Source organism: Eutrema salsugineum, unplaced genomic scaffold (assembly GCF_000478725.1).
Source record: "Eutrema salsugineum unplaced genomic scaffold, Eutsalg1_0 scaffold_15, whole genome shotgun sequence".
NCBI classification, from domain to species: Eukaryota; Viridiplantae; Streptophyta; class Magnoliopsida; order Brassicales; family Brassicaceae; genus Eutrema; species Eutrema salsugineum.
Window position 1 is genome coordinate 404,723 of NW_006256867.1, and position 12,463 is coordinate 417,185.

At 33.6% G+C, this 12,463-nt stretch overlaps 1 protein-coding gene and 1 non-coding gene across 2 annotated transcripts; one reads left to right on the forward strand and one right to left on the reverse strand.

The window, feature by feature from the left end:
• Nucleotides 1-7,642: 7,642 nt before the first annotated feature.
• TRNAQ-CUG lies at nucleotides 7,643-7,714 on the reverse strand. Its single transcript has one exon. It is a non-coding gene; the product is annotated as a tRNA-Gln (tRNA).
• Nucleotides 7,715-7,832: 118 nt separating this feature from the next.
• On the forward strand, nucleotides 7,833-10,693 carry LOC18022149 (transcription termination factor MTERF2, chloroplastic). Its single transcript, XM_006404564.2, has 6 exons — nucleotides 7,833-8,507; nucleotides 8,947-9,355; nucleotides 9,443-9,658; nucleotides 9,744-9,851; nucleotides 9,968-10,242; nucleotides 10,323-10,693. The coding sequence occupies exons 1-6, from the start codon at nucleotides 7,864-7,866 to the stop codon at nucleotides 10,579-10,581; spliced, it is 1,911 nt and encodes a 636-aa protein (XP_006404627.1). The 5' UTR covers nucleotides 7,833-7,863; the 3' UTR covers nucleotides 10,582-10,693.
• Nucleotides 10,694-12,463: the final 1,770 nt, after the last annotated feature.

Sequence of the window (12,463 nt, forward strand, 5' to 3'; positions counted from 1 at the left end):
CTACTTACTCTCAGATCATTAAGAAGGTTCGTGAGAGAGCTGATGCAGTAAGTTATACAACTCATCGAGAACATTTCATAGATTTTCAGACATTTTTATATATAGTTTTTCAATAGGATTTATCTCACTGATTCGTACTCTCAGGATGCCAAGAAGGTTGCTGAGAGAGCTCCTGCAGTAAGTTATACAACTCATCGATCATTTCATAAATTTTCATCATACATACATACATTTATATATACAATAGGATTTTTAATCTCACTGATTCGAGTGCTACGTACTCTCAGGATGCCAAGACGGATGCCTTCATCAAAGACCATGCGGAGGAAGCTCATCAAAAGTTGTCAGAGCTCAGGTAAACTAATAATAATCCATGAGCAATCTATCTCTCTCTTTCTCTCTCTACATTTCCATGTAGTGTGCTTAGACCATCTTTATCGCAGAGGTTTTTTAGAGATATTTAATATTAAATATAATCAAATCAAAAACTTAGTTTAAAAACGTTTCTTATTTGAGAACAATAAGATACATTTCTTCTTGTCACGTGTCTACTCGGAAATGGTTAAAAATTTTGGGGACAAAATGATATTTTTGTGTTTCTTCTTTCTTTTTCCTGAGAAATATTTTTTCTGATTCCTCCTGTTTTCTCCGTCGAAGGTGACGACTCAAGTGATTGTTTGTTTGATGTTAGGACATAGCTATATTTCTGAGGTCACCAAAAGTTTTGTTGTCTCTGTTTCACTGAAATACCGATAAGCTATACCAACAGTTCATCTTCCATAGCAAGCTACGACAATGGTTGTCCTTGAGCTGATAGAAATTTTGGAATTCCTGTGCGCTGTTATTGTGGCCGTACTGCTAGTCCACAGCTGCAGCAACTTTAGGGAGGAAGTTTTACACTTGTCCTGCAATTTTGGGAGAGGTAAGATCGAATTTATGTAGATATTGCGTTAGTTAGCTGTGTTATTCAAATTTCTAAATCAAGTTTTCATTTTCAAATATGTAGGAAAGTCCAGACCACATTTGAAAATGGTGGGATGCAGCCATTGAAGAGCAGCTAACTATTATACAACTAAGAATTGACCAGCAGAGTGAAAAGATGGAAAGCTACAACAGGACAGAACTTTTTCAATCCTATGAGAATCGCATGGAGAAAATGGAACCTCTGATTGACAGAAATAACGAGGACATTAGAGAAATCAAGGAAATCCTAGTGGAGATTCAAAGAGAAGTGGCTCGGATGAAAGAGGCAATAGCGACTCGAGGTTCTGATTTGCTTTTAATTATGTTTTTGGTTGTTTTTCTGCTACTCATATCTTTTTATGCATTGGGAGGTAGAATAAATGTGTATTCAAGTGTGTAATCTTTAAGTAGATGAGATAGAAGAAATTGTTTTTGGTTATTTTTGCTTTCTTATATGTTATGTTTCTGAATGTGTTCGGACTAGAATTCGTGATAAACATCAACATCAACAATTGAAAGCTAATTTGGTTGAAAATATATGACAAAATTTTGGACATAATGAAGATAAAACTGAGCATTTATGGCAAAAATTATGTTTTACTTGTCTTAATGTTTTTATATTAAGTATGTTTTAATCAAATAATTATCTTTCTTTATAATAAAACATTATTATTAATTTTTTTAAAAGATTTCTAAGGGATTCTACCATTAGACCCTACAAACCTAAAGATCTCTTATCAAAGTTTCTTAACCCATTTAATAATAAAAAAATGCTTAAAAAACCCATATGAATTTTAGCGATAATCATACTCTTATCTTTTTGGGTACGTTCATACGTTTGGCAAGATTGTTGACAAGTAGTAATCTGGCTGAAATCTGGTGACTTGAAGACGTTGTATCGTCGTAATTACAAATGCTTTGGGTTGTTGTGTTGGATTTAGTGAATTAAGATTAAACTCTTTTGAAGAATATAGGTCTCAGAACATTATCATCATATGTTTTGGAGGCTTGAAGTCATTTCATACACTATATTGAAATTTGCGTAAAATCAAAAATAATTTAATTACCAATATAGTTGTAAAAAGTGAGTTGATTAAATCAGTTATAGTTTTCTGCTGTGTTTTTAAAACCGGACCAAACTGGCGGTTTGACTAGGTTAAACCGTGAACCGGAAGTTTAGCCAGGTTGTATCTATTATATAAAGACTCAGTTGAGTCTCACAAACTTGACACATCAGCACTCCTTTGAAGGACACATCAACTCATTTATTTGTTATTTAAAAACATTAGTGAAACTCTAATTAATTTAAGCTAATTACTTTTATGTTCATTTTTCTGTGTACTGATTTATTTACCATCATGGACCTCATGGCTTTTTGACTCCCATTTTTTGATGCTTCCTATTCTTAATGATGCTTCAAACGTTGTCTTAAATATTGGTCACTCATATTTCAACGCATAAAAAATAATCAGCAAATATAGAAGAGAAGACATGGAAAGAAGTAAATATTACCTAAGATTTTCTAATAAATCTCTAATCTACAGCTTCCACGTTGTAACTTATGCAAATTTCTATATAGAAGCTTACTAAAGTGAATGTTGTTCACAAATCCACGGTTTAAGATTTATTTTTTGGTCATGGGCAGAGACATCTACATTTAATACCATCGTTTGTGTTCATTTAAAGGAAAAGAAGAATTTTGATTTTAAAAAGAAGATTTTGTATGATGGTTTCGAGAATTCTGTGAAGAGTAAATAGCAAGACAAAGCTATAATAATAATTTCTAAAATTATAATAATTCGGCGACGAAGCTATAATAATAGTTTCTAAAAACTTTGTTTTAAGTTAAGCTGGTGTAAGTTTTCTATTCTATTTATTTTTTGTTTTAGAGAAAATTTTAAGGGAGAAAAATAATACTCTGAAAGACCTATTACATCCATTAGTAAATTTTTTAATATCTATGTTTTTACAAGAAATGATAAAAATCTCGTCTCAATGAATTATAATTAAAGAAATCTTTGTGGAGAAAAGATAAATATAATTTATATCATTTTATGTGCATGAAATGTAGCTAGTTTTATCTCCATCAGATCTTGGAGTTGGAGTATTGGTTCTCCCAAGTACTGCAATAAAAAGCCACTGGAGCGGCAAGAACAAAATCCGATGGTGAAAATGGAGAAAGACGTATTTGGTAAACTTTTACGATAGCTGGTCATGCTTATCTAAAGTTCCAAACTCTACCTGTGATGCAAAAGATAATATATAGTATGAAATATCACAGATTTTCATGCTATATTCATTTCCTAACTTTTCTAATTTTAGTGGAGATTGTGACGGTTTTGCAAATGAGAATATGAAAATTTTATGGAATAAAGTTATCCATTTATTTTGAGAATATACCTCTTAGGTTCCTAATCATAATATTTAGTATTTGCTGGATTCTCATATCTTTGTTTATGATGTTCAAGATAATTTTTCACGTTTAATTGAAGACAACGTTTCTTAGTAGAGAGAATTTCTGATAAGATTTCATAAAACTAAAGAAAAAGTCGAGAAAAAAACTAATTAAAACAAAATCACTTTAACCAAACAAGTTAACAACTAATCTCTCTAAACATATATATGGCCAGTCCAAAAAAACCAAAAATCTAAATTTTTTTTTAACATCACCAAAAATCTAAATTGAATTTCAGTTTTTTTTTTGTTTTTGATCGACAGTTTAGATACCTAGAACGGTTTGGTTACCCAAACCGAAGATATCGAGTTTATGTAAATAATAATTTGTAGGTAGACACAAGCGCTTCTTGCTAGAATGTTTGCCTTCGAATTCTTCACGCGTGAAATGTGTGATATAGTGAAGAAATTGTAAACTGAAATTTAAGGATAAAACTAAACTTCAGTTTTAAACATTATAAAAATATTAAAAAGAAAACCCACGCATATGCGTGGGTACTCATCTAGTTAATACTAAAACTACAGAAGGTTAGATTGATTAGAAAACCAGATTAAACCACTAAAAAACGGAAATTGACCAAACAGATAAACCATAAAAACCGAGTTCAATCAAAAAATGCTTAAATCGTTTTTTCTAGTTTTAACGTTGATTATTGTTTAATAAAATTGTCCCAAAAGATATAATTATCGAACTATATTAACCCATGATCGGAGAGCTTTTCCGGTTCGGTCACCGGTCTGGTTTTAAAACACAAGTTCTTTGATATTTTCAGACTGGAATATCTATAAATGATATCTACATACTTATTTGTGTAGTGATTTACTTAGGTGTTGGCTCCACAACGAGTTTCAAAATTTTTTTGCTTACGTGTCAGCTCTAGAATGAGATTTGGCTGAAAAATAACCTTTTTACCCTATTTTTCAATTACGTGTCATTTTTTTATTGATTTTTATGATGTATTAAAATAACTTAAAATAACCGTTTTAAATTATTATGATTTAGTGCTCTATTCCGTTGTCAATCAAACCGTTTCTAAAATTTTATAAAACTAAAATTTAGTAAAAAAAATAAAAAATAAATAAGAAATAAAATGTTTAATGAAATAACGGTATTTGTGATGTTTATTGGTTTTTGACTTCAAATGTTTTATTATAAATATGTACAAGACTTCTTTTTAATCATCTCACACCCTCTAAATCGTTTAACTTATTCTTTCTTTTTTGAATAAGTTTGTTCAGTACTTCAAATTATTATGTTTTGTTCTATTATTATTGTGAATAAATATATAGTTTGTATCTTCATTCAAAAACTATATCAGCCCAATAGACAAAAAAAACAATAGTATTTTTAATCTGCATCATATCTTCAAACATTAAAATGGAAGAAAATCTTATAAATAAATATACTCAACAATAGAAAATAAAATCCACATGAATCCAAACTACTATTAAATTTTCAAACAATCAAATAAAAAATTATATTAGTTCGTGCAAAGATGCGAAAATTCCCTAGTTTTCATTAATCATATGTGTTTTTTATAAATGATATGTTATAATCAGTTTAATTAAATCTTTATTGAAGCCCATTCATTTAGTTGGATCATTATTACTGTCATAACCCGTTTAATTAAATCATAATACATAAGACACCCTTAAAAATTAATATATATTAACACTTTTGGTTTAGGAATATAATTTATTGTATTTCTTAGATATTCGGAATCTCAAACTCCAGTCCGTCTTCCACTCGATAAAAACATTATCGTACATTTCCATTGCTTTATATTTTTTTAATTCAAATATATGCTGCTAAGAAAATAGGAATGTAGAGATTGTGCTATAAATGTTCATTGTCTCACTTTATTATATGCATTTGTTTTCAGACGTCTAATACTGGGATTTTAGAATTTCATCAGCATTCAAGTTTTGTTTGGAGTTACACACATTAAATTGTCGCAGTATATTTCTCCCCTTCTTTATTTTAAGTTTGTGTAATAATATACAGTGAACTGAAATCTATTACTTTTTCACACTATATTTGCTTTCTTTCAGCAGTTTTCTAACGTGTATATATATTAGAGCATTTGCTTTATTTCATTTTTTTTATTTTTTTCACTTCTTCTTCACTTGATTTTTTCTCTGCCTTAGGTATATTCTTTTCTCCGTTTATTTTCACTTTTCATGAGATCTTCAGGTAAATAAATAAATATATATATATATACTTGTATTTTATTTTTTAACGCAAGGGTATAAAATCTAAAAAAATGACGATGATGATGAAAAACTAGAAATACGAGAGATAGAAAAAATAAATTTTGGAGACGACGAAGATGATGAAAAAAAGAATGATAAAATGACGAAGAAAAAAAAATTAAAGATAAAGAAAAACAAAAAAATGAAGAAACAATCGGAAAAGACGAGAAAGATGACAAAAATAAAGAAGAAAAAAACTTAACTAAAATAAAAAGATGGATTAGACCAAGATTTTAAAGAAGAAGAAAGAGGAGAAAGGTAAGAATTTGAAAAACATAGACAAAACTGAAAGAAAATGAAGAAGAAGAATAAGCCGGTTACGATGAAAAAGAAAAAAGAAAAAAAACAATTTTTGGATTCATCTCTACGGGTTAATCTTTTTATTCATCCCTTCTGATTTTAACCATAAAAATTTGACATCTAATATTATATTTAAACATTTTTAATGAAAAAACTAAACTCTAAACTGAAAACAGTGAACTCAAACATATTAATATTTAACTTTATTTTAAATTTATTTTTGGTAAATAATTATTTTTATATAATTATTTGTACTATTCAGAATTTTAAATTTAGAAGTTTGAAATTTTTTTTTAAAATATCAATAAAAACTTTTAAATAAATAAATAAAACAAATTAAGAATATGAGCTTTTTGTTTTATTTAAAGTTTAGGGTTGGGTTTTATTTATTAATAATTTTATATTTCTAATTTGTTTTCTTAGTTTATTTCAATTTTAAATTTCTATTTAAATATAATATTAGATGTCACATTCTTACTGGTTAAAATAAAAGTGGGTGAATAATGTGGTTCATCGCTAGGGATAAACCCAAAAAAAAATTAAAGAAAAATATGAGGAAGAAGACAAATAAAATTATAAAATAAAAAAGAAGAAAACGAAGCAGAAGCAGTTCAGGTTGAAGACTGGAGAAAAAACGAAAGAATAATAACTTTGAGAAGACAAAAAACGATAAAAAGGATAATCAAAAGAGAAAGACAATAAAAAAAACCGAAAGAGAAAGAAGAAGAATAATTATTGGAAAAAAACAAAGATGATAAAGTATAAGTCAAATTCAAAGACGATTAAGTTAAAGTAGAAGAAACATAAATCACATATGTACGTTAAAGAAGTAGAAAGAAAATGCGTGAAATAACCGATTAGAATGACACCTACTTACGAGAAAATGGAGAGAGAATTCTAGCGAGAAATAGATAACAAAAAATTAGTCTAAAAAAACTTATTTTATAAACTCTTGTGTATGCACAAAGTGCGGGTTATTACCTAGTTGGATGTTAAAATATTGAAAAATCATATGCAAATTTATAAATGCATATATTTTCCAGAGAAGTTTTCAGCAATAATTAATAGTTGTGAATTTCTGTAAGTGAGTAAAACAGAGAAATTCTAATGGTCGTCTTCATAAATAAATATATATATATATATATATATTGAATTTTATTTTTTTGTTGTCCATTCATTTAATAACCGAAAACCCAAAACATGGGCATTACGAGTGGTGATTTCAAGTCCAACCCTTAACCGCCTACAATTTAAAAATCATTATTAACCCATATAGAAGAGATAATGGTATTGGAAACAACATGTGTTAACACGTGGTCAATCAAGGATTGAAGCAGAAACATCGCTGGCGGTCCTTCATTCCTTCCACGATTCTGACGATCTGAGAATGTCGCCAGCAGTTTTGCAACACCTCCTGCGCCGTTTTTTATCCACCACCACCGTAAAAACACCCCAGAAAAGCAAATCCAAACAAAACACATAGATAGGTACCTCACATCCACCGTTGAACAGAATTATTAAATCCAGATAAAACCGGAAGATTTACATCAAAAGAGAGAGAAACCCTCTTTCCCATCTTTATATTTGAATTCAATTCACTTGGAATGAGTAAAATCGAATTTTTTTGAAACAAGGCATAATTAATTGAAAAAACTAACAAAATTAAAAATAAAGGTTCCACCGAGACTTGAACTCGGGTTACCAGATTCAGAGTCTGGTGTCCTAACCGCTAGACCATGGAACCATTTGGTATCAATACACTGTATTATCATATTATTCACCATCTTCTCTCGTTCTCTCTCTCTTTCGTTCTTTCTTCCGGTCTCTGTAATCTTCTCTCTCAATTGAATTCTCCGAACTGCTCTATTTGTCTCCACCATCACTCCTTCCTCCATGATTCTCCACTGCAACGTAAGCTATACCTCAACGTTCTCCCTCGTCTCCTCCTCCTCTCTCCACCGTCAAGACAATCCCGACGAATCACAAGCTACAGTAATCCGTCGCCGGCACAATGCAAAATCCCTTTCTCTGTTTATTCGCCATAATCGAGACCTTAAGCTTAATAAAAACCCTAACGAATCCCCCGAAACCTTCGTTCCGCCTCGGCGTGATGTAGACGGTGAAGACCGATCTAAGCTACTCGAGCTCTCTCTCGTGACCAGAAGAACTCCACAATTCCCTGGATCAATCTACGCTCAATCTGCCTCTGATGTTGATGTCGCCTCATCGCTTCCTTCGCTCCGTAATTTCTTAGGCTCCGATGGTGATGACGACGGAGAGAGCGAGAGGGAGATGATAGCTAAGGCGTTGGAGATCAGGCGGAAAGTGACCAAGGAGATTATCAAAGAGTCTTTGGTGAGGAAAGGTCGATTTGGGATCACGTACGCGACTAATGTGACTGATCGTGTGGGTGATTTCGTTGATCATGTGATGATTGAAGCTGCGGCGTTGAAGCGGCTGCCGGAATTTTCAGAGTCGAGGTTCAACCTTCGCGCCAGGAAGGTTATAGAAGACTCCAATTTCGTTCCTCTTGTAAGGTGAAGCTTCTAGTTTCATAGCTCTGTTTCTTAGTAGCAGTCTTCATTAGTGCCCATAAGGTGTTCGATGCATGGTCTCTTAGAAAAAAACATTTGACTTTCTCTACAATTTTGAGCATATCAAAAATATAACTTCAGAGTAAACCCGAAGAAATGAAATTCTATGGACCCTTATACCACAATTGTTCATCATAAGGGCACCGAAGTGGATCAAGTTAATGGGTTCTTGAATTGTAGTCAGTGTTACAATATCGTTGGCTTGATCAAGTTCATGGGTTCTCTACAATTTTGAGCATATCGAAGATTGGACTTAAGATGTACCCTTTACGCCAGAATTGTTTATTCTTTGTGCCGAGAAGTGAATTCAGTGTTAAGTATACGTTGACTTATTTTGGGAGTTTGTAAAAGTAGTAGTTTTTCATTATGATGAACCGTGCAGGTGGTTGAAGCACCATGAGTTTTCGTATAATAGAATTGGGAAGATCATATGCATGTCGAAAGGAAATCTTGACTCCATCAGAATCATGATCGAGTGGCTTAAAACCATTCATGTGAAGGGTGAATTCATTGGAGTTGCGTTCTTGAGATCCGGGGACAACATCTTGCAACGTAGCCGTGAAGAACTAGACGAGATTGTTGAGTATCTAGAGAGCAATGGTGTGAGGAGGGATTGGATGGGATATGTGGTTGGCCGATGTCCCGAGTTGCTATCCTTCAGCATGGAAGAAGTCAAAAGCCGTGTTGATTTCTTCTTGAAAATGGGTATGAATCAACATGACTTTGGCACTATGGTCTTCGATTATCCAAAGATTCTCGGGTTCTTTTCGTTCCAAGAGATGGAAAAAATGGTACTGAAAGCTATATGTATATGTTCATCCACCATTTGTTAGAAACTGTCTTTTGAGTTCATAAATGTCTTGCTTGTCTTGAACCAGATCAGTTACCTGAAAGAGTTTGGACTTAGCACAGAAGATGTTGGGAGACTATTAGCCTTCAAGCCACACCTCATGGGATGCAGTATCGAAGAAAGATGGAAGCCTCTGGTCAAATATTTCTACTACCTTGGAATCTCCAAAGAAGGAATGAAAAGAATACTTTTCGTGAAACCGATTCTTTACTGTACTGATTTGGAGAAGACAATCGCACCAAAGGTATTTGAACTTCGCTATAAATATGAACTCCCGTATAAAACATCCAGCAGATTCCATTAACTCAGATTCTCTTGTGTTCTTGAAGGTAAGATTTTTCCAGGACATGGGTATCCCTAATGAGGCCATTGGAAACATGATAGTAAAGTTTCCTTCTTTACTAACAAACAGTCTCTACAAGAAAATCCGACCTGTGGTTAGTGCTACTTCTTTTATGAACCAAACATGATCCATAAAATCTTTTTTTAGTGAGTCAATAGGCTCATAGCATATGATGATTCCAAACTCATACCGTTTAAGTTTATCGTGCAGGTGATTTTTCTGTTAAGCAGAGCCGGAGTAAGCCAGAAGAATATCGGTAAAGTTATTGCATTGGATCCTGCTCTCCTTGGATGCAGCATAGGGACGAAGCTAGAACCAAACATGAGATACTATGTCTCATTGGGAATCAAAATTCATCAACTAGGCGAAATGATTGCTGATTTCCCGATGCTGCTCCGATATAATGTTGATATTCTACGTCCAAAATACCGTTACTTGCGAAGAACAATGATCCGTCCGCTTCAAGATCTCATTGAGTTTCCCAGGTAAAATAAAGAAACTTTCATGAAACGATACAGCACCTTCTAAATGTAGGCTTTAAAGTAATCATGTAATACTTTGACAGGTTCTTTAGCTACTCACTAGAGCGTCGGATAATTCCAAGGCACGCCATTATGGTTGAGAACAGAGTTAACTTCAAGCTCAGATACATGTTGGCTTGTACTGATGAAGAATTTGAGAGGAGAGTGAGAGAGAAAGTGGAGGGAAGAGAGAGATTCGAAGCTGGTCTTGACTCTGAGGATTCTCAGCCGTTGGATGAGACCATTTCCGATGTGGAGATTGGTTTCTCTGACTCTTCGGGAGAAGAGGTTGAAGAAGCATAATTAATAGTTCGTAACATAAAAGCTGTACATAGCCACCATGTAAATTTTAAACATAGTTATAAACGGAAAAAATGTGTGAATTGATCTTAATTTATAAATGGTAAACGAGAATATTCATTCATTTTTAAGTTATCCTGTGATGAAACGATGCGTATCATACCTGTGGACTTAAGCTTGGATCTGGGCTGGTAATGGTTATGGATCAAGGTCCAATCCGGATAAAAGCTTCAAGAGAGTCCATGATCTAAAACTCTAAAAGTCTCGTCGTTTTAGGAGGTCAAAGATGCAGAGGTTGTTGGTGATAAGGTTGTTACGCTAACGGCCAAGTGCAGTGGGCTCGAGGTTAATGAGCTGGACCTGAATCAAAAGGAATAACGGCGTGAGAAGAGAAGAGAGAGGTTGTGTGTGAAACAAGCAGAAAAGAGAGAGAATAGAGAGAGAGAGAATAGAGAGAAAGAAGAAGCTTATCTTCGCCATAGCTCGTCTTCTTCATTCTCGGCTTTCTTTGTAACTCTCGTAGTTCTTCTTCTGGTATCTTGTATTCGGATTAAACACATAGTGAAACCTTGTGAGCAGGAGGTTTGCTCACCAAGACGTACCTCGGCATTTTGTCTTGGGAACTTGTAAATCTCGTGTCGTCTCTGTTTTATTCTCTTAATCCTGCAACAAACGAAACAGAGCATAAGCGATAATACTTGGAACCTTAGATCAGCAATTATATCGAGCACAAAGAAGGAGAAAATCGCAACAAGTGGTATCAGAGCCAATCGGTTGGAGCGATCAAAGGTGATTTTCTCTTATAGGGATTTCTTGACTGCTTCTCCGGTTTCATCATAGAGAAAGGATTCAGCAGGTACATGGTCTTAGTATCTGGTTTCTGAATCTAGTATTGTTCTCTGTGAGGTATTCTTTCTGGATTCTTTCTGGTTTACTTATCTGCTGTTCGCGAAAGGTTTTCTTTGAGGATATCATTAGCTCTGGGCTTTTTTCCGCGAAGGTTTGGTTGTGGATAAACTGTGTGGCTAGGTTTTCTGTTCTGCGAAGGATTTCTGGTATTGATTTACTCTCCAGGGTGAAAGGTTATATCAGATTTGATAAGGCAGTATGGTTGAGCCGACTCAGGGAAAGTGGGAAGTAGAAAAGTTTGACGGTGACGGAGATTACACGATTTGAAAGTATAGAATTCTTGCTCAACTAGAGATCCTTGGTCTTGATTCAGTATTGAAGGTAAATGAGGATTCATCTTCATCGGTATTACCTGATCCGAAGGACAAAGATGATGAAGTCAGGTCGGATACTAAATGGTTAGACAAGGATAGAAGAGTCAGAAATCTACTATGCATGAGCTTAACAGATTTAGTGCTTAGGAAGGTGGGTTTGAAACATAAGACGGCCCAGTCTATGTGGGATTCTCTTGAATCACAGTACCAAGATAAATCCCTTCCTAACCGGTTCTATCTCAAGCAAAGATTCTACAGCTTTAAAATGGAAGAAGGTAAAAATTTGGACAAGAATTTGGATATCTTTCATAAACTGGTATCGGATCTTGCAAGTCTGGATGTTGAGTTAAGTGATGAAGATCAGGCTGTAATACTTCTGAATGGCCTACCTTCACAGTATTCTCAACTGGTGCATACTCTTAAGTACAGAGGTGGGCAACAGACTATAACTCTCAAGGAGGTGACCACAGCAGCATACTCTCTTGAAACTGAACTGAAACAAAAGGGACTTCATCTGTCAAAACAAAGCAATGAAGGCTTGTATGTTCAGTCTAAAGCATCTACGAGTAAGAAGAACAACACAAAGGGCAAACAAAAGGAAGATAAAGAAAAGGTAAAGGCCAAAAGCAAGAAAACATGTTGGGTTTGCGGTGCTGAAGGTC

Excerpts from the sequence above, each read along its gene's own strand:
- LOC18022149 (XM_006404564.2), top strand. The coding sequence starts at position 7,864 with ATGATTCTCCACTGCAACGTAAGCTATACCTCAACGTTCTCCCTCGTC. Across the intron at positions 9,659-9,743 it reads AGAAGACAATCGCACCAAAG|GTAAGATTTTTCCAGGACAT; the intron begins GTATTTGAACTT and ends GTGTTCTTGAAG. Across the intron at positions 9,852-9,967 it reads ACAAGAAAATCCGACCTGTG|GTGATTTTTCTGTTAAGCAG; the intron begins GTTAGTGCTACT and ends TTTATCGTGCAG.